A 26,443-nucleotide genomic window follows, 5' to 3' on the forward strand; every position below is an offset into this window, starting at 1 on the left:
AGGGAGCTGAGCACGAGACTGCCCAGTGCTGGTGTGTGTGCAGGAAGCCCGCCTCTGCCCAGCAGCCCCTGCGTGTGCCAGCACAGCCAGCCACTTCCCACCGCCTGCTGCAGAACAGAGAGCTTGGCCAGCTCAAGCCCACACGTGCCCGTAGCCTGGGAGGCCAGGCCCCTCCGCTACCCCTGCTTCCGCCTTCTAGCCCCAGTGCTCTCCAGGCCCTGCTCACCTGGGCTGGCTTGATCACCACCGTGTTCCCCGCTGCCAGGCAGGCCGCTGTCTTCCAGGACAGCATCATGAGGGGGTAGTTCCACGGGATGACAATGCCACAGACCCTGTCAGCAAAGCGGCGGGGCCTGGTCCTTCTGGGCCCTGGTACCCAGAGTGGACCTGCCGATTCCCACCTACCCTCCCAGGCCTCACCTGTTCATGCCTGCCTTTTCTATCCTAGATACTACACAACGGATGGGTCTGCCCAGCACACAGGCAGTGGTAGGGTGTGCATGGTGGCAGACACAGGGGAGAACATGGCCCAGGAGGTCATGAGAGGCTCAGGGCCACAGCGTGGGCCACGGACGCCTGGCAGAGGGTCTTCCAGGAAGGGGTCAGTCCCATGGAGGAACAAGGGCCCGGGGGAGGCTGGTACAGAAAGCATGTGCCTGGGCCTGCAAGGCACGGGGCTGGTGGGGAGCCTGCACATCACCTGAGAGCAGGCCCCAGGGACAAGGTGGGCAGCAGGAAGCAGAGTATGGGGATATCACATGTCCTCAGGGAAGTGGGGTGTTGTCAGTGGGGACAGTGGGAGGGATTGGGGGGAACATGTTAGGAGAGCCCCCAGCTATGGGGTGAATTGTGTCCCCTCTCTCAAACCCCTATGTTGACCGCTTTGCAGCTGTTGCTGACTGAACAAGCCAGACTGGAGACACACTGGGATAGGGTGGGCCTCTGACCCAACATGGATACTGTTGTTAGAGAAGGAAAGTCACGTGAAGGGACACTCACGGGAGCAAGGCCCAGGGGACATGAAGACAGGCATCAGAGGAGGCTTCCAAAGCCCAAGAAGGCCACCAGCCAACCACCAGGGGCCACAAGGCTCTGGCGTGGCCTCCAAAGCCCATGTGTCACTGGGAGGTGGAGCCTCATGGGGGAAGGGCACTCCTTGATGCGGGTACTAGACCCTAGGTGTCCAGCTGCCATGGCAGTCCGCGTGGACGCCCACAGGGTGTGCTGCACCAACACAGGCCCACAGCAACCAGGCCTCTGAAACTGCGAGCCAAAAGAAACAGCTTCTACTATGAAATTATCTGTGGTATTTTGTCACAGTGATAGAAAACTAACGCATGCCACAGGCCAGGAGAAGCCTGCGACAGAATCGCCCTGGCAGCGCTCAGAAGGAAGCGGCCCTGCTGAAGCCTGGCTCTGTGACCTCCCACCTGTGCTGCTTTGCTTCAGCCGTCTGGCTTCAGAGAGCTCACAGCCTAGGGGACCCACAGCCCCTTCTGCGGGTGGGCTGTGCAGCCTTCTCTGTACTGCCGCCCGGCGCCCTCTGGTGGTGAGATGAAGTGCCTCATGGCCAGATTTATGGCTGACTAGACTGCATTTGTACTCTGCTGCTGTCCCTTCACAGTTGTGATGGCAAATTGTGGTTGTCAACTTGACTGATTGCAAGATGTGTGGGCTCCTGGTGTCTGTGACCCTGACTGACACAGTGTTACTGCGGGCTTCATGAAACGAGGTATGTATGAAGTCATTACAACCGTGCTGGCACAGGCCAGGTACTTGAGAAGCAACAGGATAGCTGTCCCATAAGTATGTATCATGGGGATGTGATAGCTGCAGGCTGGTGTGGGGGTCACCTGGCATATCACCTGCAAAGTGCCAACATGGCTATGCCTTGTGCTGGCAGTGACTCACCCGATAGGCTCCTTCCTGGTCAAGGTCAGGTTGCGGTTGGGTCTAGCCTGGTTAATGGGGATGGTGGAGCCCTAGAAGAAGCAGTGAGCATCACTGGAGAGCTCTTACCCTGCCTGCTCTGGGCAGCCAGCTCCTACTGGGGGCCCAGGAGAAGGAAGGCTTTGTTTGAACATGGACCCCCCCCCCCCGCCGCCACACATACATGCACACGCGCATGCGCGCACACGCACACAAACACACATACACAGAGTGCAACCAGGTTGGCCAAAACTGCCAGCTTGAGCATGACAGGACAATCTGACAATTCAGAGAGGGAAGGTGGAAAGCCAAGAGGAGCTATAGGCTGGCTCTACTCTGGGCCTGGCAGGCAGTGTCCTTGGCCTGAAGGCTGGTCCTTTTAGGACAAGGCCTCTGGCTTTGATATCTTGCCTCAGAGAGCGCCAAAGTGGTTGGGAGGCCAGACTGCCCCTGGAAACAGTGCTGAGTGGGTCCAGGAGCCCTAGGAGGTCAGAAGGAGGTGGCTCCATTGGAAAGTAGTACAGCATCAGCATGGGTAGCAGGCACCAGACAACCACTCTCATGACCCTCCTTCCCTGAGCCGCTCAGCTCCTGATGGAAGGGAGAGCCACAGCGTGGTCATGGGCCTGCCTAGACACCTTCCAAGGTCCCATGCTTGATCTCTGGGACCTGGAAATATGGTGAGCTCTCTCTTCTTCAATGATGTGCCCCCTGGGTCCTTCGGATGGGGACAAGATATACATGGGCCTAGAATAACTACAGGAGCAGAACGCTTTAGACAGTTTGTGGAGGAAGAACAGGACTGAGATTCAAAGCTCATAGTGACTACTACCACCAGGAGATGAGGGCCCTGGGTAAGGGCCACAGACAGCAGCATGGAGCCCTGATTGCAGCCCAGGCCCTGCAGCTATCAAGGCCAGAACCCAAAACCATAGAGATCTGATGCAGCCAACACCTGAATGGACTGAAAACAAATTCTCTCAGAGCCTCAAGGTGAGGCCCAGTCCAGCCTTCAGCTTAGTTCCTTGCTACGATTTGAATCTTGAAGGTCCTACAAAGGCCCATGTGTTCCAGGCTTAGTCTCCAGGTAGAGCTACAAGAGGTGGTAAGACCCTTAATAGGTAGGCCTGGTAGGAGGTGTTGTTACTGGGGGTTCATACTTAAAGGGGGCAGTGGGACCTCATCCCTCCTTTCTCTTTGCTTCTCAGCTGCTAGAATAAGCTTTGCTCTGTCCTGCACTCCAGTGTGATGAGCTACAGTGGAACCAACAGATCTTACACTGGAGCCTCCAAATCTGTGAACCAAAGCACATCTTTTTTCTATATTATAAGTTGTCTCAGGTTTTTTAAAACGGTATGAGGGTTTATACTCAGGGTCCCTTACAGGCATATTCCAGCCCTTTTTGCTTTTTGTTATTCAGATAGGGTTTTCTGCTTTTGCTTGGGGTCAGGCTTGGCCTGCAACCCTCCTGGCGCTGCCTCCTCAGTAACTGGGAACACAGGCATGTGTTATTTGTCCCCCCCCCCCAGTACTAGTGCTTACACTCAGGGCCTGGGAGCTGTCAATTGGCTTTTTTGCTTAAGGCTAGCAATCTACCACGTTTAATTGGCTTTTTGCTGGTTAGAGATAAAAGTCTCATTGCCCTTCTTGCTTGGATTGGCTCCAAACCTCCACACGCTGTAATTCTCCAACCTCTGCCTCCTCAGTAGGTGGTTACAGGCATGAGCCATCATGCCCAATGCAAGTATATTCTTTTTCTTCTCTCTTCTTTATGTGGTTTTGTGACTGGAACTCAGGGTCTGAGTGTGCTCCTTGAACTTTTGTGTTCAAGGCTAGCACTCTACCACTTGAGCCACTGCTCCACTTCCAGCTTTTTGCTGGTTAATTGGAGGTCAGAGTCTCAAGGACTTTCCTTGAGTCTCAAAGACTTTTCCTGGCTGGCTTTGAACTATGATTCTCATATCTCAGCCTCCTGAGTAGCTAGGATTACAGAGCCACCGGTATCCAGGCCAAGTATGATTTTATTTTTTGGCCAGTTGTAGGGCTTGAACTCAGGGCCTGGGTGCTATCACTGAGCCTCTGTGTGCTCAAGGCTAGCACTCTACCACTTGAGCCAGGGAACCACTTCTGGTTTTTGAGTGGTTAATTGGAGATAAGTCTCTGGGGGACTTTTCTGCCCGGGCTGGCCTTGAACTGCAATCCTCTGATCTCAGCCTCCTAGGTAGCTGGGATTATAGGTGTGACTAATGGCACAAGTACATTTTTAATAGCTAGTTATCTGATACACCTGAGAGACTCTGGCATAGAACTTTGTGAAGCGGGCTGGGAAGTTGGCTCAGTGGTAGAATGCTTGCCTTGCATGCCTGAGGCCCTGGGTTTGATTTCTCAGCACCATATAAGAAAAAAGAAAAAAGCCGGAAGTGGCACTGTGGCTCAAGTGGTAGAGTGCTAGCCTTGAGCTGAAGAGCTGAGGGACAGCGCCTAGGCCCAGAGTTCAGGCCCCACAACTGGACGCAAAAAAAAAAAAAAAAAAAAAAAGAACTTTGTGAAGCCTGCCTGGAATTCCCAACCGTAAAACCCCAGGTGGTGGGAGGTGCAGGGCATGGCCCTTACGCCCTCAGCTTCTGTGGTTTGTTTCTCTGCACACAGGCCTGTGTGCCACGCTTGGAACTCTCCGTATGTGTGTTTACATTCATGTGGCAGCCCACACCCACCTGGATCTTGTCACACCAGCCGGCAAAGTAGCGGAAGGTTTGGATGGACATGCCCACGTGGGTCTTCAGGGCCAGTGTGTAGACAGCACCTGCATCCAGGGCCTCGATGGTGGCCAACTCTTCCTGGTGCTGCTCCATGAGATCTGCCAACCTGGCCAAGGGTGAGAAGGAGCAGGAGATTGGCTCAGGCCTGCAACGGTCCTGCCTCTCAGCCCCTGCCCTCCACGCCCCGCTCTGCCACACTCAGATGTACCACCTCAGGCTCCACGCCCGTAAGAGTGGACAAGAAGGCTTAGCTTGCCAGCTGTCATCAGAATGAAACCCTTCTGGTCTTCCTTCCTGAAAAACCTGTGGATAATCCACTGCTCAGAGATTTACACTCCGAGTGCTCACTGGTTCCACTGGCTGCAGGCAGCACCCTTCCTGTCCTTGGACAACGTCAGCCCCGATGGACTGACAGGGCAGTCTGGGGTAGGGAGGGGGCTTGCTTCTGAGCCGGCATCACAGAGGTGGAGGGGCAGCCCAGCACCATAGCAAGGGTGAGGAGGAGGAGCATGGGGGGGGGGGAAGACGCCAAGTGTGCCTTCTGCCATCATGAGCCTGAGCTTGCCAGTGCTGTCACCCCATGGCCTTGGCAGACATGCTGCTGTGGCAGCTGAGACTCAGGATGGTATCCCTCAGAGGGGGCCCAGCTACTAAGGAGGTGGGAGGGGTCTGGAACAGCCTCAGTCATGTCCAGAGGCAAGTACACATCCAGAGCGGCATGGCCTGTCCCCACCTAGGTCTGTCCCTGAGCAGAGCTGCCAGCACTTCTAACAGCCACCCGCTCCATGCCTGGCTGGCCCATCCCGAGGTCCTGTTGCATGTCTCCCTCCTCCCTCCTCCTCATGCGGACCTTGCCAGGTGCTCTGGTTTGTCGGGCTTCCTGCCTCGGGACCTTTGGGAGCTGTGGGACAGCCAGTCCAGGGCACATGTTCTGGGGTGCTTGGAGTTTGCAGAGCCAGGACCTGGTCCACTAGGGAGCTCCCAGGCCCATGAGAAGTTACATACCCCAAGTCAGGGTTTCCATTGAAGAGGTTGGAGCACTATCATTGTGGTTTGTAGGTGTAATGAGGACACAAGCCACCAGATGGCAGAAGAGCATGTCGGGAGAGATGTGCAGGCTCACAGGACAAGATCTCTAGTTCTGGGAAGTGTCTGTCACAAGCCACAAGCCTCAAGTCTCTCTAACAGCCATGCCTTCTCCAAGGAGGCTGGAAACTTCAGCAGGCTGAGCACGTCCTTCGCCTTTAACCGTCCCAACCCCACAGTCTGTTGATGTGCAAGCCGTGTGGGGCCCCTCTCTCCGGTTCCCTGCTGCTAGGCTGCCCTGGAATTTCTAGCCCCAGGAATAGGCACAAAAGCCATTCAGGCTGCAAGAGCAGGAGGGGCTCTCCAGCCTGCCAGTGGACAGCGGCAGCGGTGGGGCGCTGCAGAGATATTCTCACAATGCTGGGGGACAAACCCAGACCCTTGGCTGCATTCTTGGATTACTTGGCTCCTCTGCTGGCATCCTCCCTTCTCTGGAAAATGCAGCTTCGGTTGCATGATCCTCAAGAAAAGAGGCCCACCTTACCTCAGGTGCAGGAGGGTCCTGGCTCTCACCTGTATAGGAGCCGGCCCCGGTCCCTGGCGTTGATCTTCCCCCACAGTCCATTCTCAAAGGCCTCCTTCGCTGCAGCCACTGCCTTGTCAACATCGCTGACCTGAGCCAGGGACACCTGGCAGATGACCTGTGGCAGGAGCAAGGACATGACAGCTCTCCCTGGGGACATGGCTCACGACTCCTTGCAAGGCCCCACTTAGGGAGGATCCCTGGCCACATGGGCAGGGTGTAGGGAAAGCTGGGCCAACAGGGGCAGAGGCAAGGGAGAGTTCATGAAGGAAAGGTGAAGCCGTGGAGAAGGCCACTTCTTCACAGTCCCACAGAGCCCAAATGGGCAAGAGATCCATGCATCAGCTTTGAGGCTGTGGGCCAGCCATTCACACCGGAAAGTTTTTTTGTGTTTTTATTTTGTTGTTGTTGGTTTTTGTCAGTCGTGGGGCTTGACTTTTGGGCCTGAACGCAGTCCCTCAGCTCTTCAGCTCAAGGCTAGTGCTCTACCACTTGAGCCACTGCGCCACTTCCAGTTCTCTGAGTAGTTTATTAGAGATGAGTCTCATGGACTTTCCTGCCCAGGCTGGCTTTGAACCGAGATCCTCAGATCTCAGCCTCCTGAGTAGCTAGGATTACAGGCATGAGCCACAGGCACCCGGCTCCGGAAAGTTTTTTTTTTTTTTTTTTTTTTGTTTTTTTGCAAGCAATGGGGCTCAAACTCAGAGTTTCACATTCTCAGCTAAGCCTTTTTGCTCATAGCAGATATTCTAGCCATGCCTCAAGTTCTGGCTTTTTGCTATGTATTGGACAGTCTCTCAGATTTGTCTGCCTAGGATGGCTCTGAACTGCAATTCTCAAACCTCAGCCTCCCAAGTAGCTAGGATTTATCAGAGGAGCCTGGGCACTGTCCCTGAGCTAGTGTGCACAAGGCTAGTAATCACAGTTCTACTTCCAGCTTCTTGGTGGTTAATTGGAGATTAGAGTCTCGTGGACTTTCCTGCCCAGGCTAAATTTGAACAGCAAGCCTCAGACTTCAGCCTCCTAAGTAGGTGTTAGTCAATGGCACCCAACTCAGAAAGATTTCTGAAGAGAAGCAGACTAGACATTAGAGGCTGCTGATCTTGAGCTAGTGTCAGGATCCATGCTCACACCTATCCCCTGCTCCTCCTTGGCCATTCTTACCTGCGCTACAGAGGAGCTGTAGGTCTGGCTAGATGCAGCTGAGGGCAGCCAGGGGGCTGCATGGCTAGAGTAGAGCATCAGCCACCATGGTCTGCTTTGCCCTCCCCACTCAAGGCCCCAGTGCCCGCCAGACAGCCCATGTCTGCACCATGCCTGATGTTAGAGTCCCAGGAGTATCACACCATCTGTTCTGTCCCTGTACCCCGCACCGTGCCTGTCCCTTTGGAAATCATTCTTTAAACAACCCCCAATGACCTATGTGAGCATGTGCATTGTTCTGCCAGGGATCCAGTGACACCAGGGAGAAGAGAGGCCGCGTGCAGGCACAAGAGCAGGGCTGTGCCACGTGCACTGTGCAAGCATCTGGTGCTGCGCCACAGCATGAGGGCTGACTGCCAAGCATGCGTGGCGAATACACTGAGGGAAGAATGTACGCATGTGAGTGTGCAGGTATCAGCGAAGGTGGTGCTCATGTCCACTCACGATGTAGCAGAGGGGAGGTGACAGCCCTGTCCTTGGGAAGTGAATCCTGTTATCTATCTCAGAAGCAGGCTCAAGCCCCTTTGGAGCCCTCTGTCCTCTTTCCACTCCTCCCCACTCAACCCCATTCCTGAGGCCTGGGCTGAGATCTTTCCTGGGACTCTGTCATGTCTTGAAAGACGCATGTCCCAGCACAGCCCTGGGCAGTGCCTCCTTAGGCCAGATTGGGGGCGGGGGGAGGACACTCACACTTCCGTCAGTCGGGTTGATGGTATCATAGGTCTTGTTGCCCTCGGCATCCACAAACGTGCCTCCAATGAAGAGCTGGTGGGGCATTTGGAGAGTCAGCTTGTTCACAGCACACTCTACCTGCGAAGGGGAAGGCTCAGCTGAGCAGGCTCCGTCATGCGTGGGCCTGGATGACAAGCATCCACACAGGGATGTGAGGGGGCACGCACCACACGGCTATGCACACCACAGGGCTGGGACTTCAGGAGCTATCCTGAAAGCAGTGGTGGCAGCTAAGTGACATGGACAGATAAGGAGCACAGACTCTAATGCAGAACGGCTGGCTGGAATCCTGGCTCACTGTAGCCTCAGGATGGCTGTGCAGCCCCTCCCAATGAGCCCATGGAAGTGCTGGGTGCTGAGGCCTTCCAAGTACTGGACATGCTGACTGCAGCCACTCTGCCCTCCCTGTGGAGTCTCTGGATGCCAGTCCCACCTGAAATACACTCATTGGTCATTTGTCCACTGCCTTAGGGCAACTTGGGGGTCCACTCTGGCCACTGTGCAAACGACCATGCAAACTACTCCAAAACTCCTTCCTCTGCCAATCAGTAGTTTACCAAAGCTCCAGTTTCTTTATATAAATAGATTTGCAGTTATTTATCACACTTCCTTCTGTATAAGCCAGGTACACAGGGTTGCCTGTTTATCTCACTAGGAAATACACCAAGCCCTGTGACTAGCTTGGTCTCGGGTCTTGAGGTATAGAATTTACCTATGCAATGAGCGCTGGACAGCATTAGCCCCTGCAGAGTTTGCCTACCGCCCCGCGCCCCCCCCCCGCCCCCACACTGCCCAGAGGAGAGCTGGAGAAACCGAAGGGTTGGCTCTTGGAAGTCCTGGATTCCTAAGAGCCAGGTACGCCAGGGTCACCACAGGGCCACAGAGCAGGGCCTGAGGCCACACACATCCAGAGGTCCTGGACTCACATAGTCGATGACGCACTCGCTCTCCTCATCCTCCCCCCGCAGCTTCCTGACCAGGAGCTGGATGAAGGCCCCAAAGGTAGTGGCCATGTAAACATCTTCATTTTCCAACTCCAGGCCATCACACAGCTCCTTCACTTCCTCCACCAGCCTGCGGGGAGAACATGGGATGAGAGAAAGAAAGGAAAGGGCCCGGCCACACCAAGTGGCACCCACCTTGTCACCATAAAGGCAAATCCTGACTGAAAATTAAGCAATGGTTAGTGACACAGTGAGCCTTTGGAGTCATCAGCTACGCTAAAAACAGCTAACTATGGACGTTTATCTTTTGTATTTGGCTTAAGCCAGTTTGAATTAAATGACTCTTCTGGGCTAAGGAGGGGTATAGTAATGCATCTGGATGAGCCCTTCCCTTTACACAAATCAGAACTTGGCCGTGTTCAGACTGGACAGATCCTAGGAAGGGGAAGGGCAGGTGATTACAGGAGTCAGGGCATGACTTGAAAGAGGCAGGTGTTGCTGATGCCTTTGTCTTCATTAAGCAGAAGCTCTCACAGTCAGAGCAAAGCTCACAGTGCCTGCTATCCATACACTGCACTCAAGCTTTATGATCCTGCTGCCCCAGCCGGAGGCCCCCAGGAGTTAGACTCATCAGCTTGGGCATACCTGGGGTTACTGGAGTTGCACTCATTGACCCTCTTGTTGGGGGTCCAGCTATCCCCCTACTCTCCGCCCTTCCTCAGCCTGGGACTCACATGGCCATGGAGGACCCCCTCCACCCCTAGGCTTAGGTGCCAGTCCTCACTATCAGCCTCAAGCCACCAACCGGAGCATCAGGGTGGATTCTCACTGGCTTGGAGCACTGGGCAGCTATTGGAGGCAGACAGAGGCCAACCAGGAATGGTTATTCCTGCCTGTCGGTACTAACACTTGCAGCTGCTGAGGTCTCAGGGGCCCTGGCCTGCAGGACCAGGAATATCAAACACTAGTTGCTTCCTACTGCCTACCTGGGCTGTGATTTGTGGCCCCAACAGATACCCTGGACAGGAACCCTCTGCCTCTACGGTACCTCACAACGTCCACAGATGCAGCCCCCGACTTAAAGAAATCTGTGGTGTCTTCGATTTCTGGCACGTTGGAGAGGATCCTCTTCCAAGCACTCTGCAAAACAAGGCTCTGTGAGAGCACGGCACCAGGGGCACCGCCGGGCACCGCCGTGGGACTGCAGCCCCGGACAGGGCCCTGGTCCTGGTCCACACTGAGACTGTCTGGACAGCGCTCTGTTCTGCCACCTGTGGAAGGAAGCGGTGTCCAGCTAGCTCGCAGACCAGTGAGGAGGCAGGCCAGTGACAGCTCAGTGACCAGGACTCAGCTGCTTGCCCAAGAGGCCATCCAGCAGTCCAAGGTGGGACAACTGTTTTCTGGGCAGACCCCCAGCCAGGCCGGACAGAACAGGCTAGGCAGGGGCTCACATTCTGGCTAAATGTCAGTCACCAGCCAGAGGGAGGTGAAGCCAGCTGAGAGGACCAGGTGTTAGTCCAGGCCCAGTCCTCGAGACCTACAAGCTGGAATGCTAACCAAATGCCCATGCCCTGAAGGCCTGTTTCCTCTTCCTAGTGCCGCTGGAAGGTGGTGGAACCTTTGGAAGATGGGTCTCATGGGAAGTGAGGTCTCTGGGGGCGTGCCCTTGGGGGAGATGGGCAGCTGGACCTTGGCTCCTCCCCTCTTCTCACGGTGGGGAGCAGCTTTGTTCTTTTCTGTGCTCCTGCCTCACAGAACCAGAGACTGAAGCCAGCGTGAGGCAAAGCAAAGACTTCTAACCTGCAGGTGATCATGCAGGCCTTTTTTCACAGCGATGGGAGACTGCTCAGCACACCTCCCTGACCACGGCCTCTCCCTGGCTCTCCTCCTTCTTTCAGGAAAGAGTGTCACAAACCTGCCGCAGCTCTGGGGGGACTATGAGCACCATGATGCACCCCACCCCTCCAGGATGTCCGTCCCTATGCTGCCCAGCCTTCTGGGCCTCAGCCCAGGTTTTTCTGTCAGCAATGTCCCTAAGCTTTGAGCTCCTTGTGAATCCTGGGCCTCCTTCAGGGACAACTACTCCGTTACCTCTTCCTCAACCTTCAATGGGCACTCTGCGGTCAGGCGCTTCTCTCCGCCGGCTTTCAAGGCGGGAGTACCAGCCGTTTGTTGGCCTAGGCATGGTGCTGGACAGTGTCCAGTGGGCCTCAGCAGATGCAAGTGACCCCTGAGAGCAGGGCAGAGGGCCACCACATGCGCCCTGAAGCCAGGTCCTGCCTGGGGAGGCCTCCCCCGACCCTCCTTCTAATGTTGAGCCCTGGCCTTGAGGGTCCTCCTTCCCACCGGCCTTATTCCGAGCACTTCTTTTTTTTGGGGGGGGGGGATCTAGTCGTGGGGCCTGAACTCTGGGCCTAGGCGCTGTCCCTGAGCTCTTCAGCTCAAGGCTGGCACTCTTACCACTTGAACCACAGTGCTACTTCCAGCTTTTCCTGTTTATGTGGTACTGAGGAATTGAACCCAGGGCTTTATGCATCCTAGACAAGCACTCTACCACTGAGCCACCTTCCCAGCCCTCGTAAGTATTTCTAAAGCGAGTAAGGTGGTCCCCAATATACAGGGCTTTGGCTTACAATGTTCATCACTCACAATGGTGTGAAGTGCTATTCATCTGGTAGAGACCATACATGGAGCTGTACATTTCGATTACCTGGGATATGCAGTATATATCTTTCTCAATGCTGGGCAGCAGCAATGAGCTGGAGCTCCCAGCCAGCCCTGAGATCCCAAGGAGCTCATAGACACTGAGCTGCTGAATGAGGCGCTTGGTGGGGTGGGCTTGTAGCAGCTCATGCAATGCCCACATAGAATGGGTTCATCAGGATGTAGCCCATTGTAAGCAAAGGAGGATCTGTTCTACATGATTGAGTGGATGAGTGGCTGAAAACCCAGTCAACAGCCCAATCCAAAATGGCTCAGCACCATGCATGATTGGAGGAGGGAGAGGGGGAGGGGTCAGAGCCAACCTTGTGAGTGACCACTGAGTGAACTTCAGGCTGGAAGACTGAGGTCCTCAGGTGTGGATGGAGGCAAAGCTCTCAGTACAAAGCTTGTACTGGTCAGCCTGGCCTCCCGGCTGTGGACAGTCTCTTGGGTAAATGCCAGAGCACCTGCTCCCATCACAGGCCATGGCTAGGTAGGCCCTGATCCTTTCAACTATCCCATGGCCATCTGGTTAGTTTACTGTTGACAATGAGTCCTGGTGAGTCAGATCCAGGGCTCCAGTTGCAAAGAAAGGAGTGGCCCAGGGTTACCAGAAAGTTTTAAGACCAGAGCTAATACATATGCCAAACTCAAGGGAATGTGACTCACCAAACACAGGCGGTATACACCCTATCCCACTGGACAGCCCCTCTGGAGACGTCTTACCCGCACAGCCTCCGCCGTGAGCAGCTCTGCCTCCGTCAGTTCAAGGGCACTGCTGGCTGCTCCCTTGAAGAAGTGTGAGGCTGGGATCATCCCACCGTCCTCCAGCTGGATATTCTTCACCAGCAGCTGCAAGAGGAAGGACTGCGCTGTTCCTGCGGCCAGACTGAGGCAGGGTGAGCATGCTGGCACGAGTGCGGGCTGGGCACCCGTGCTCTGTCTCCAACCCTTATAGCTAGGAGGAAGCAGAGTGTCACATCAACTACGAGGAGCCCCGCATAAGCTACGAGGGGCGTAGGAGGGTGGGAGGCCACTATCCACAGACACAGAAGAACACAGCCTGTACCTTTCCTCAATCCTCACTTTCCCACCACACTTGCTTTCCAGTATTGTTGTTTATGCATTGCTAAGCGTGGAACTCAGGGCTTTGAGCACGCGAGGCAAGAGCTCTACCACTGAGTTACACTTCATGCTCTTGTTTCCTCTCCTTGTGTAATGACTTCATTATTTCTATACTCTAAAAAAAAGGATGCCTGCTCATCAGGAAAAAATAATTCCAGAATTACTCGGAATGTCAATCGAAAATACATCCGATCCCACAATCTCCCCGAAACCCTACAGAAATATCTAGGTAACAGATACCTGCCTGGACACAGAGATGGACAGCAGAGAGGATAAGAGGAATCTAGCAAGCCCTACACCTGCACCCTGGGAGACCACACTTCAGGCCGGCCCCAGATAGGCCCCATGTCCAGCCCTACAGTTAAGGTGATTGATCCTGGTTGTCCAATATGGGCCGTAATGGAATACTGGAATACTCTTGTATCTGCCTCAGACTTACTGAGCTTAATAATACATCACACGCTTTCTTTGGTGCCTGTTTGTTCTTAAACAGTTGTTTAAGCCTTTGTTAGGAGATGGGAGAAAAACCAAGAGATCAGGAAAGCATATCAGATGAACTCTTGGCAGACTCGTGCAACATTCGATAAGAGTGGCTCTGTAGGAATAGCACGCTCAGGTCAAGCACTCAGAACAGAGCCAGGTTCTCTGCCCAGCCCCACACACCTGCCACTGAAGATATTTCTATTGGGTGGAAGGCCAGCCAGACCCAGCAAGACTGAGCTACGCTCAAGGCTCTCCACCAAGGCTGTTTCTTTGTTCAGCCATCTTGTGGGCCTGGTGGTAGCTGCAGCTCCCGTCTCTCAGCCCCATGGCCCTAGCTGCCACCAGGGCTGGACAGGACTAGTCCGTCCTACACCCTCCTCCTCACCTGCTACTGACAAGAAGCACTGAGCTGAAGGCTGAGGACATGTCTCCCTGTCCCAGCCCACGGCTCCAGGGTCAAGGAGACCAAGGGCAGGCTGCTAGGGTGTACAACCAGCAAAACATCTCAGTCCAAAGAGCCCAGATATCCCCAGACACAGCTTTGCGTAGCCTTCCCCTCTGCCTGGCCTGCTTTCCTTGATACCCTGTCTATGCTCTAGGAATGTTCCCTCAATAAATCACTGGCGTGAGAATTCCCACCTTCCTGTTCCCAGGAAGCCTGACTTCACACAGAACTCTCTGTAGACTACATTTACCGACCATGAAGACTTAACACACCCAACCACTCCACATGACAGATACCAGGGGCAGTCGCCGACCCTCTGAGGGGAGAGTATGGCCCAGTGAAAACTAGGAGGGATCCAGCATCTGTCCTGAGCTTTGCCCTCCACACCCTTGTCTGGCCTGTACAATGCCAACATGGTCAAGATCACATCTGGGTTTGTCCAACTCTAAAGCGAGGGAATCTCTGCCTGTCCTCCATCTGTCCACCCCCAGTGTTTCCTGTGAGGGGTCCACAGTACCAAGACTGGCTATCATGGCCACACAGGGGGACTCAAAGAAAAAATTTCAGGGTCTGAATCCCAGTGTTGCCCCCAACTAGCTCTGACCTGGAGCAAGTTACTCAAATCTCTGCACTTCCTTTTTCTTCTCTGTAAAATTATTACAATGTTAATACACATCTCCTGGAGTTTTTGGAAGACTAAACACACATAAATTGTTTTAAAACATTGCTTGGTGCTTTATAGAATTAGTAGCTGTATTGATAAAGTCTGCTAATACTGATCGGAACACAGCGTGTACTCAGCTGGCTCAAAAGACCCACCCTGTGCACGTCACTAGAGCTCCCTGTTCAAGGAGAAGCACACTGAGGCCCTGAGGCTTAGCAATCTCATTCTGGAAGACTGAAATAAGGCCCGAAGTCAGAGCTCCCCAAGAGGACCCACACAGGTGCTCTTTCCTAAGTGGGGCACTGGTCGAAGAGCACAGGCCGTTCAGAGTGGGCTGACCCAGTGGTCAGAGGCTGGCACCAGGTTACCCCTACTGGTTCCCATTTTTTTCCCAGAGAAGCCCAGGGCCTCCCTGTGGGGCCCAAAAGTCCCCGTTCCTGAAGAGGGGTGACCCTGAACCCACGCTACAATCGAGTGACTATAGTGATCCCATTACCATTCTGTCATCATTCCCAAACAGGATGAGTCCTGCTTTAGTGACCACGCCTGGCCGATGGGCTCCCGGGATGGGCAAGGCTTCTCCCTCAGGCACCAGGCCTGCCGTGTTCAGTGTTGAGTTGAAAAACGTCAGCTTCTGTGGAGAGGAGGAAACGGGAGATGGTGGCCCTGTACCGCCACAGCTGTGCAGGTCCCAGGAGCGCTGACTAGAGAGTTGTACGAGGCTAAGTGGCCCCTGAGACCCTGCCTCTGGGGGCACAAGTGAGGCCTAGAGGACGAGGCGGACTTGGGGCGCTAACTCAGCCGTATGTCCTAGTCACTGAGATGCGCTTGTCCATACAAAAAGGAGTGCTTCAGTGCAGCGCCTGTGGACACTTCTGGACACAGGCTGGGCAGTCAGTAGGGGCCAGGGCTTTGGGCAGTCTGAGGCTATGCAGAGGATGGACTGTCCTCAAGGTATGGGCCTAGACCCCCACATGGTCCTCCACCCTTTGATGCCTTATAGGCCCTGTGACCCCAGAGCTCCTGATTTTCAACACCTGGCCCACCCCTGCCCAGCCTGGTCCTGGGTATTATGCCCTTTCCCTGCCTAGGGCTATGTAAGGGTTAGAACTGGGCCTAGGACATCTGAAAACTTAGGGTGAGTCTCAAATCAGTATATCTAGATCCCAGAATTGTGGTGGGTGCTTGTGTTGCCAGACGCCTGCCCTTCAGCCACTGGATGATAGCCAGGATCCCTGTATCCTGAGGAGGGGCCAAGGGGTGAGGGGGCATTTGAGTCAGGAAGTGGCTATTCACTAAGCATTTCAAACACATCTGACAGTTTTACGGATGGCAGGCCACACCGGCACATCAAGCTGAAGGCCAGCCATGTGTGAACACACCTGTCCACAGGCCTCTGTCCAGGCACCCGGCACCTTGTCATTCCCTCGGATCCAGTTGTGAATGGCCTCTGCTGGCTGCGCCCAGTCGATCTGTGGAGAGCAGGATGCATGTCCTCACCAGTCTCCCCAGCCCCTCCCCCCACACCCCCACTGCCCCTGGACAGTGGGCCCACCCCTGCTGGGCTTCCTCTTGGACCCTGGCCTGACTCCCTGGTTGGCGCCCTGGTTCTCCCTGACCTTTAGTCTCTCACAAGCTGGGTAGTCTGCAGACAGCATTTGGTAAGAGCTCAACCTATTCTTGTTGAGCTGCCCAGTGTCCCACAAAGTCCCACAATAAAGTTCACCCCACAGGACCTCACAACCATGTTTCCTTGGCTATGGAGATCCACATACAGCATATGACAACCTCCAAGAAGAAACAGCCTGCTGGCCCCCAAATCTCCCCTACTCACTACAGCTCTAAGAAACTACTATCTCGCCTACTTTATCTTGGAGACACTGGACCGATACTTACCCCTGCCCCAGCTCTCCTCCCTCCCTGGGGGCACTGCCTGCCTGGGGAAGAACCAGGGACCAGGAAGGACCCTGTTCTGGTCCTGCTCCTGCAGTACTGGCCTGGGCCCCAAACACTGCCTGCACCCTCAGCCACACACAGACATGCTCAGGTGGGCAGGGCTGTGCACTCACCTTGGCTGTTTCCTTCTTCTGAATTCCTTCATAGGTAGCTCCTTCCTCAGGCTGAGGGAATCGGGGGGCTTTGCCCTCGGCGATCAGCCTCACAGCCTGCACCTGGACAGGAAACCCGCCAGTCAGTACACCCAGCCGCACGGCCCGCCCTCATGCCCAGCCCTGCCGAGACATGGGTCATATCCACAAGCACATGGAAGGAACCTGACTAACTTCACTCTGAGCAGTGGGCACAACCCCGCTAGCGCCACATGGATCTCTCTGTTCCTGAGATCTCTAGATTAGACAGGCTATAAAGCCCCGCACAGGGAGCAGAGCCACACATTTCATTCTAAATCCTCTCCACCTTGTAAGGAGGATGGACCCTGACCCTGAGGTGGATTTGGAGGCATTACGTTTGAAGGTCGGGCATGATGCAGTTTCTTTGTAGAAGGAAAGAGGAAGGTGGTTGGGAAGGGCTGAAATGAGAGTATGCCCAAGTGGTTGACACCAGGAACTGCTTACTGATGGGATGCTCTGCAGTCACAGATGCGTTCTGTTTGCATGGTCCAACAGAGTGGCCAGGAACCATGTGGAATTACCAAGGACTTCAAACACAGCTAATGAAACTGATGTGTTGAATGTAGTGGTAGTGGTGGCGCCAGGGCTGGAACCTAGGACTTCCTGCGTACTAGGAAAGTGTTTATCTGAGTCACATCTCCACACCTGAATTTTTAAATTACTGTGAATTGTAATTACTTTAAATAGACACATGGGTATGACCAGTGGCCATCATGTTGAATGGATATTTGAGTTGTTTGCTTTATCTGTGTTTTGTGTGAAGCTCCAGCAAGGTGATTTTGCTCATTACTTTTTTTCTTTCTTTTTGGTCGGTTATGGGACTTGAACTCTGGGCCTGGGTGCTATCCCTCAGCTCTTCAGCTCAAGGCTAGAGCTCTACCATGTGAGCCACAGCACCACTTCCGGTTTACTGGTGGTTTATTGGAGATAAGAGGTTCACGGCGTTTCCTGCCTGGGCTGGCTTTGAACCGTGATCCTCAGATCTCAGCCTCCTGAGTAGCTAGGATTACAGGCATGGGCCACTGGTGCCCAGCTGATTTTTCTCATTACTTTTGTGAGCAAATAATCCCATGGGGAAATACAAAGAGGGATCTAATTAAACCCAATTGAAAAATAAAGACAGTCAATGGCAACAGGGCCAAGGGCAGGGGACTGTTGACATCTGTGCTGCAGTCAGCACCTGTGCAAATCTCTCCTGGAAACCTATCCAACTCCTGGCGGGCATATCACCCTGTTTTTTGGTCCTCCCCAGTCTATCTTTCCTGCTAGAGTGACAGTAGCCTGCACACACACTCAAATCCTAGACCTGCCCACCACTGCAGAGTCAGGTCCTTGGGGCCTGTCCATTCATCAAGCGTTAACTATCCCAACATCTATTTTCCGTTTTTCTGAAGCTCTGCCCTCTGCCTTTGGTGACAGATTCTCCCATAGAGACTCAAACCCCTCACTCCAACTGTGCTGGCCATTATTCCCCAATTTGGCCGTAATAGGCAAGCATGCCACAAGGGAGCCAATCAAAGGACTTCATTGCCCTTGGCAGAGGTTGAGTGAGGATAATCACATGACCCAAAATTGATCAATCAGCTTTTCTTGATATTTCACTAGATTCTAGGAGAAAGAGGGTTTGTCTTCCCACAGAAATGAAGAACTAGAAGTTTTAAACTACAAGTTTCAGGTGAGAATATTGAAAGGGGTGACACTGATCAAAGTGCATTGTATTCGCACCTGCTTTATTGAATGGCAACTCCTCTGTACAACTACTTAAAGATAATAACATGTATATAATACTTTGAAATTTAAAATAAAGGACAATAAATAAAAAACATTAAAAAAAAACTGGTTTAACAGGTTTAAAAGGTTTAAGCTACTAGACACTATCCTCTTATTCCAGGCACTCAATCTGAAGATGAAACTAATCAAATAGAAAAAAGCAGAATCAAAGACTAAAGAAATAGGGAAACAGACTTCTGGCAGTGCACCTTAAGTTTTGGACTCATTCCCATTTAACCTCATCTTGCCTTTAGTGTCACTGAATGTGCCTCTCCCACTGGCTAAAATGCTTTGAGTGGGGTTCTATCAGTTGTGAACAAGACTCTCTAATCTAGACCTAATCCCATCTCTTTGACACCCTCAAGTGATAGCTCCTTTCTTTCCAGAGTCCTGGAGTTTGGGGAACAGGTTCCTGGCCAGATCAAGACAAGCGCCTTCTCTAGGGAAGGCGGGCAGAGCTGAGAAGGCCTGGGATGCAGAGGCCTGTGGTACTGTGCAACAGAAGCAGCAGCAGCTATGGCCAGGTCTCAGCCTTACCATCCCTTTGACGCCTTCGGGGAAGAGGAAGCGGTTATACAAGCTGCTCACGGTGTCATCCGGGAGCACCTCACACTCCTTCTGGAGTAGAAGATCCCCCGTGTCCAGACCATCATCGGCCCAGAAGATGGTAAAGCCCCCTTTCTTGTCTCCATGAATGAGGGTCCTAGAAGCACAAGAGTGAAGTCCTGAGTCCAAAGGAAGGGTCACCAAGAAAGATGCTCTGGTGCCACTCTGTGACTTCACTCTCTCACAGTCCCCTCCGTCTTCAAAGAGGAGCGACAGCTGCGTCCACGGGAAGGGGAAAGGAGAACGTTTATTAGTAACCAACAATGTGCCAGATTTTGTGCTAAAAGCTCTAGATGCTTTATGTAACTTAATCCCCATAAGGTCATGAATAAGTATGGTATGTCCATTTTGTAGATTAGGAAACTGAGGCTCATACATGAAGAGGTAAACACCAAAGACCTGGGATCCTGGGTAGCCCTTTATAGCCCCCAAGAGGTGCTCTGGGATAAGCAGGGATCGTAACTTGGCAGATGCAGGGGCAGGAAGTATTTGAGGGTAGATCCCCAGTGTTTGTCCCAACTCACCAGTTGATGGCAGAAGCCCCTCTGTGTCTGGGCAGTAGAGATGGGTGGTAGATGATGGAACCATGATGGGGGGCGTTGATCACCTCCATGGGGATGAACTGGCTGCAGAAGGGCAGGACGTTGAGCTCAGCACCCAAAGCCTGGTACTTGGCCACTACATCAGGAAGAGCCTGTCCTCGTGCCCGCCATCGGGGGAACTTGAACACCGGCACTCCATCCTTCTCAGCCTCCAGACCTGGGGGAGAGCAGTGAAGAAACCAGACCTTGCCAGGTGCCGGTGGCTCACACCTGTAATCTTAGCCACTCAGAGACAGATCTGAGGATTGCAGCTCAAAGCCAGCCTGGGCAAGAAAGTCCGTGAGACTCTTATCTCCAAAAGCCACTAGAAGACCAGAAGTTGCACCGTGGCTCAAGCAGTAGAGCGCTCGCCTTGAGCTGAAGAGCTGAGGGACAGCGCCCAGGCCCAGAGTTCAAGCCCCACAACCGACAAAAAAAAAAAAAGAAACCAGCCCCCCTCTTTTTTTTTACCAGCCAGTCACACACTGCCACATCCACTGCCCAGCTAAGTAGCTCCTGAACCCTCTCTCTATGCCTTTCCCTCCCTCTCTGACCGCCCAGCCAGGACCAGGCAGGCAGCACAGCGGGGCTGGAACTGGCCACAGGTGAGTCTTCAGGGTCTCCTCACCTGGACATGTCTTAGGCTGAGCACAAAGACCTCTAGGTGCCCCCGCTCTTTCAGGTCCCACCTGGACCCCTCTTCACCTACCCTGTCCTGAGGCCTTGCCATGGCCAGCACTAAATGGCTGTCTGCCCAGCCCCAGCTCTCTGTGGTGGAGGCCTGCAGCTGTGCGAATTCCACTCCTGCTTTGTCAGTCCTTCCCTGACCAGAAGGAGCATGAAGGGAGGATGGGGAAAGTGAAGGAAGGGGCTTGGTCCTTTCATTGGGTCCAGTCCTCTGACCATCACCCCAACTATGATGCTTCACCCTGGGTGCCATTCCTTTCCAGAGCTGCAACGGACGTCTCTCCCCACATCTGCAGTTGGTCTCAATGCACCTCCCCTCTTGTGCCTGAGGCCCAGTCCCAGGCTGCAGGACTCATCCTGTTGGGGAGAGCGGCACACCTCTCACAGGCTTGCACCCCGCCTCCCATTCCCAGCCCTGGAGCTCTCTGCACCCCGCCTCCCATTCCCAGCCCTGGAGCTCTCTGCACCCCGCCTCCCATTCCCAGCCCTGGAGCTCTCTGCATTCCCGCCTCCCGTTCCCAGCCTGGGCCTCAGTCTGCAGTCCCACTACCTATTCTCAATTGGCCGCATCTGCAGTCATACCTCCAGTGCAGCAGCTACTACCTTGATACCGCTGGGCCCTCTTCACTCTTCAATACCTAATGAATGCTTCTTGGATTTCAATGCTCAGTTAGCATCTGACATGCCATCTGCCCTGACTGGCCTGAGCCCTTTCTCTGGCATTGTGCTGTGGTGTCCGATGGCTGGGAGGGAGGGTACTTTAAAGAGTGGTACCACCGTGGCCAATGAAATACTTCTGCAGGACATCAGAGCCACAGTCAAGTAGAAGTCTCACCAAGCTGGGTCTGGGTCTGGGAGGGAGAGCTGGTGGTTTTCTGGATTTAGCCTGCAGGGCTCGGAAGGTGGTGAATGAGGGGTCACACTGGTCAGGTGCAGGACCAGGGCCCTGAATGGCACTGGTGGTGCTGGAGTAGAGTACAGGAGTTGTGATCTGGGAGTCTCGCTTTTCATTGTAAGCCACGGCTCTGTCCCTGGTCACACCTATAAGCCCCGCTCCCTACATCAAAGGTCCTCCTCAAGTCCTGCCCCACAAGCTAAAGAGTAGCAAGTGTGCCTGGAGGGTCTGTTCCTCCACGCAGGCTCCCACTCAAAACTAACACTGCTCCTCCTAGCACAGGGCACCAGCCCCACCTAGGAGCTCATCAGAACTGCAGCCTCCCAGGGCCGACCTCTTCTACTGCATTGCGGGGCTCAGCACTCTGGGTTTCAACAGACACTGGGAATCATAGTATGGGGTATATCCACCTTTGAGAATTCTGACTCTGAGACCATTCCAGAGCCTGAATACTGAGTCAGGGAAGCTCAGAGTGGAGCTTGAACCAGGGGGGCTCTCCAGGGCTTTTGTGAGGACACAGACTTTACCCCGAAGTCAGAAGGGGAGGGGACTGCCACTTTATTGTAGAAAAGACCCAGGAGCAGCTGGCACTGGGGCAGACTCAGGATAAAGGTAGATAGATGGCTGCCTTCCAGCCAAGGCCCCATCGCAAGGCCACTTCCCACTGCTGCCCGTCTGCCCAGATAGTCAGGCCCTGCATCCCCTGCCTGCCCTGGGCTATTCACTCACCCAGGGGGTCTGCCTTCCCATCTTTGTCTGGGATGGTGAACACGCCCACCACCTCGTGGCCCTCCTTCCTCAGGTGGCAGTAGACCTCCTGGCCAAACAGGCTCTGCCCAATCACTGCGATCTTCATGGCAGTGGAAGGAGCCGAAGAGAACTGGGGGAGGAAGAGCTGCAGGTTAGATATGCTTGTTGCCCTGGGGAAAGCTGGGCCCGTTCAAGTGGGGGCAGCTCACAGCACCTGGCCTGCCTAGTGCTCTACAGGCAGCAGAGCACTACAGGGTAACTGTCCCTGTGCAAGGGGCCACAGAAAGCGTGCACACGTAACCCAGAGTCACGGGCAGCAGTATACCATCACCACAGCGGAGGAGGCAGGCAGGAAGTGTAACCCTGAGTTTCTTCAGATTGGCACGAACCTGGGGTACAAGTCTTCTGAATGGTACTAGAACATATTTCTGCAACTTACCAGTCCTGTGAAAAAGAAGCCACATTCTTCAGATAGTTACTTGTCTACAAATTAAGTTCATTGCCCTGAGCCAGGGCACTACCCAAGGGGAAAAGGGAGCCTGAGCTCAAAAGGGTGCCCACCTTGGCCAGTGGTGAGTGGGTGGGTTCCAAGCAGGGGTGAGGGGCAGGGATGCTGTTGGGATGAGTAAGGAGGAAGAAGGTGTATGTGTGTGTATGTGTGTGTGTGTGTGTGTGTGTGTGTGTGTGTGTGTGTGTGTGTGTGTAAGAGAGAGAAAGAGAGAGAGAGAGACCAAGTCTAATTAGACAATGCAAGTTTCCCTTAGATTTGTTCATTTATTTTGCTCATACCTGGAAAACCAAAACCAAAACCAGGACCTTGGTGCTCAAGGCTAGTGCTCTACCACCTTGAGCCACAGCTCCAGCTCCACTTCCGGTTTTCTGGTGGTTAATTGGAGATGAGACTCATAGACTTTTCTGCCCAGGCTGGCTTTGAACCATGATCCTCAGATCTCAGCCTCCTGAGTAGCTAGGATTACAGGTGTGATCCACCAGCACCCAGCACAAGTAATAGCACCTTAATTGCTAACTCTACTAAACTACTCCTCAAGAGCAACTACCACTGGCTGTGCCTGTCACCGGGGTCCTCTGGTCAGCTGGGACTGGAGATGGCCGCTGCTCCATCTACAGAGAACCAGGCTAAGACACTGCTGCTGAGCCTAAACCCCATACCAGTAGGAAGAGGCTAAAGACTGATTTCTACTTCCCATTCTCTAAAATATTTTAGCATCTCAAGCCTTGAAGAGGGGAATGACAAGTAGCAGTTAGCCATGAGAAAGGGCCAATCAAAGTGAACCTAAGATGGGGTAAGGTCACAGGGTCTCTGAGAGAAAGCACTGTAATTAGCTTTCCAGCTTATAGGTGACCAGCCTATGTGGCCACCAGGGCCATAAAACATCACAAGATGGGTTTTGTGTACTCCACCCACCTACGCATCCACTGCGGGCTTCATTCCAGCCAAAGGTGGGTCAACAAATAGTTCTAAAAGAGATGCTTATCTACCTAAACCAGTAAAACTGTGCCCTATTCTTTCTGCTAAGAACTTATTGATGACTTTGTCAAGCTTTTTCTTCTTTTTAGATTTTATTGTCAAGGTGACGTACAGAGGGTTACAGCTACATAAGTAAGGTAGTGAGTACATTTCTCATCAAACTTGTTACCCTGTCTCTCATGTTACTTTCAGTTTCCCAACCTCCCACCCACCAAGTTGTACAGATCATTTCCAACATAGTGTCTGGTGAGTATCACTGCTGCATTGGTTCCCCCTTTGTCCTTTATCTCGCCATTTTGTTGTTCCCTTTCCTTTCCCTAATTCAGATAAACGTATATACAATACCAGGGTACCAAAATCAAATACAGAGAAAACAGGAGGTAAATCATAGAGGGACAAATACAAAAGAAACAAGAAATCATGAGGTACATGGGCTGGGAAGTTGGCTCGGTGGTAGAGTGCTTGCCTTGCATGCCTGAGGCCCTGGGTTCGATTCCTCAGCACCACATAAGCAAAAAGAAAAAAGCTGGAAGTAGCGCTGCGGCTCAAGTGGTAGAGCGCTAGCCTTGAGCTGAAGAGCTGAGGGACAGCGCCCAGGCCCAGAGTTCAGACCCCACAACCAGACCGAAAAAAAAAAAAAAAAAAAAAAGAAATCATAAGGTACATTAAAAAATAACAACAAAGAAAAACCTCTGGGTCCCTGTCTTGGAATCTTACGTGTTTGTTTGTTTGAGCAGTGAGACCCAAGGCCTCAGACACACGAATCATCAGTTCTACCACAGAACTCCATTCTCAGGCTATTCTTTCCCTCCCCGCCCCCAAATTTTGTCAAGCATTTTTTTTGGCACCCATGGAAGATACCACTAATTTAGTTGCTTTCCAAGGATAGCTTATGTATACTTGCCGTCTTAGAATGAACACAGCTTATTTGGTCACAAGTTCTTCTTTTTTTTTTTTTTTTTTTTTTTTTTGGGTCCAGTCGTGGGCCTGAACTCTGGGCCTGGGCGCTGTCCCTCAGCTCTTCAGCTCAAGGCTAGCACTCTACCATTTGAGCCACAGCGCCACTTCTGGCTTTTTTCTTTTTGCTTATGTGGTGCTGAGGAATCGAACCCAGGGCCTCATGCATGCAAGGCAAGCGCTCTACCACTGAGCCACCTTCCCAGCCCTCACAAGTTCTTCTTTAACACAGGGCTTGATTTCATTAGCTAAGCCTTTGTTCAGGACTTTTGTATGTATGGACCTAAGAAAGGCTGGAGAATTCCTAATCACGCAGGCAGTTGACCCTCTGTATTTGCTGGTGCCATATCTGTGGATTCAAGCATTTGCAGACCAAATTTTTTATTTTAATTACGTCTGTATTCATCCATACAAACTTGGTTTCTTGTTGCTCCCTAATAACGTAGTAGAGTCTCATGCATACAGTGCATACACTGCCTTAGTACTGCAAGTCATCCAGAGGGCATGAGGCACACAGGAGGAGGGGCGCAGATTCGAGGACGTGCAAGGCCTTTATGTAAGAGACTGACACTGAGGATTTTAATGTCTGTGAAGGTTTCTACAACAATCCCCAAGCAGAGTGTAGGAATGTGTGCATGTTCATACATAATAAAAAGGAGGAAAGAAAGTGAAATAAAGGACCATTTCATATGGTAATGTTGCCTTTCAAATAGCAGGAAAGGGTGGATTATTGAGCATACCAGAAACTGGCTGACCTTCCAAAAAAAAATTAAAAATAGAACTTCTGGTTTCCAGGCCAGAAGAAAGTCAGAAGTTATTGTTTTAGTCAACACAAAGCAAAAGCTAAACAAATAAAGCCAGCAACTCTCCTTAGATGCATCAGATAATTGAGATCACAGGACAAGCCAGAGATAGTTACAGGTGGACACAGACAACCACACCTTACCAGACCAGCAAGTGACCCAGAGCTAAGAACTAGGGTAAAAAAGCCTACAGTATAGTTAATGAGTTATTAGAGGTTCAATGTGAAAAAGGTTGAGGGCCATAGTTAGGGGAGTAAGACACTTGTGGACATTATTTTCAAGATCCCTAACAGGCTCTCACAGTAAGAGGAGAGAAATCTCCTTGTGCTGCTGGTAGAGGAGAGAAGGCAGCCATTTAAAAGCATACTCAGAGCTGGGCACTGGTGGCTCACTCCTGTCATCCTAGCTACTCAGGAGGCTGAGATCTGAGGATCATCATTCAAAGCAGGAAAGTCCATGAGATTCTCATCTCTAATAAACTACTCAGAAAAAGCCAAGTGATGCCAAACCCCAAGCCCAAGTACCAAGACCATGAGGTGGGGGGGAAGGTAGGGGGTGGTAAACATACTCAGCAATTCTATTCTTAAAGGACTTACCAGCCTGGTAAGAAGGAAAAACAACTTCAGCCTCTTCTAGCCTTTTGCATTACTTCAAGTGGGGAGGAGGAACTGAGGAGTCGTTGTGAAGGTTACAGGCAAGGGCACCGACTCATTTTAGAGGACTACAGAACACTTCTTTCCCTCCCCCCAGTCACATGAGTAGGGCACCTGTATAACAGGAAATAGAGAAAAAAGGCCTGAAAGTCAGACCCTATTTAAGAAGTGCCTAGGAGAAACCAAACACATGAAGGAGACAAAAACAAGGGCATTCGAAAAGTGGATAAAACTATAACTATTAAATCAAACAGAAATACAGCCTAACCCTCTACCAGGTAAAGACAGAACCTGGCACTGAAGGCCTATCTACTTCAGAATCTTCTACCTGATACATTATGTCTGGTTTTCTACAAAACAAACAAAAAATACAAGACATAGCACCACACTACCCACATCTACCACCCACCACCACAGCGTAGTGGGGGCAAAGGCAGCATGTGACCTGGAGTGGGGACACACTGTGGGCGCTGCCAGGACGAGGAACCAGAAGGGACTGTGATAAAGACCAGAAGGGCTCTGAGGGC

General features: G+C 52.6%; 1 protein-coding gene across 4 annotated transcripts in view; it reads right to left on the minus strand.

The window, feature by feature from the left end:
• The window catches only part of LOC138824852 (cytosolic 10-formyltetrahydrofolate dehydrogenase), a 44,795-nt gene that overhangs the window by 12,987 nt on the left and 5,365 nt on the right, over positions 1–26,443 (minus strand). For 3 of the 4 annotated variants that reach the window (XM_070019239.1, XM_070019240.1, XM_070019238.1), the window contains exons 2-15: positions 21,994–22,144; positions 19,626–19,860; positions 19,033–19,198; positions 16,666–16,767; positions 15,979–16,068; positions 15,093–15,230; positions 12,606–12,731; positions 10,225–10,316; positions 9,159–9,306; positions 8,191–8,310; positions 6,288–6,415; positions 4,644–4,794; positions 1,912–1,982; positions 227–332 (exon numbers count right to left, since the gene is read on the minus strand). In XM_070019239.1, coding sequence (XP_069875340.1) covers positions 227–332; positions 1,912–1,982; positions 4,644–4,794; positions 6,288–6,415; positions 8,191–8,310; positions 9,159–9,306; positions 10,225–10,316; positions 12,606–12,731; positions 15,093–15,230; positions 15,979–16,068; positions 16,666–16,767; positions 19,033–19,198; positions 19,626–19,860; positions 21,994–22,120 — 1,800 coding nt within the window. In that variant the 5' untranslated portion in view covers positions 22,121–22,144. Of the gene's footprint in view, positions 1–226; positions 333–1,911; positions 1,983–4,643; positions 4,795–6,287; positions 6,416–8,190; positions 8,311–9,158; positions 9,307–10,224; positions 10,317–12,605; positions 12,732–15,092; positions 15,231–15,978; positions 16,069–16,665; positions 16,768–19,032; positions 19,199–19,625; positions 19,861–21,993; positions 22,145–25,859; positions 26,031–26,443 lie in introns of those variants that run through there. The other variant, XM_070019237.1, reaches the window with a different exon arrangement.

Source organism: Dipodomys merriami, unplaced genomic scaffold (assembly GCF_024711535.1).
Source record: "Dipodomys merriami isolate MVZ:Mamm:240054 unplaced genomic scaffold, mDipMer1.0.p SCAF_13, whole genome shotgun sequence".
Taxonomy (NCBI): domain Eukaryota; kingdom Metazoa; phylum Chordata; class Mammalia; order Rodentia; family Heteromyidae; genus Dipodomys; species Dipodomys merriami.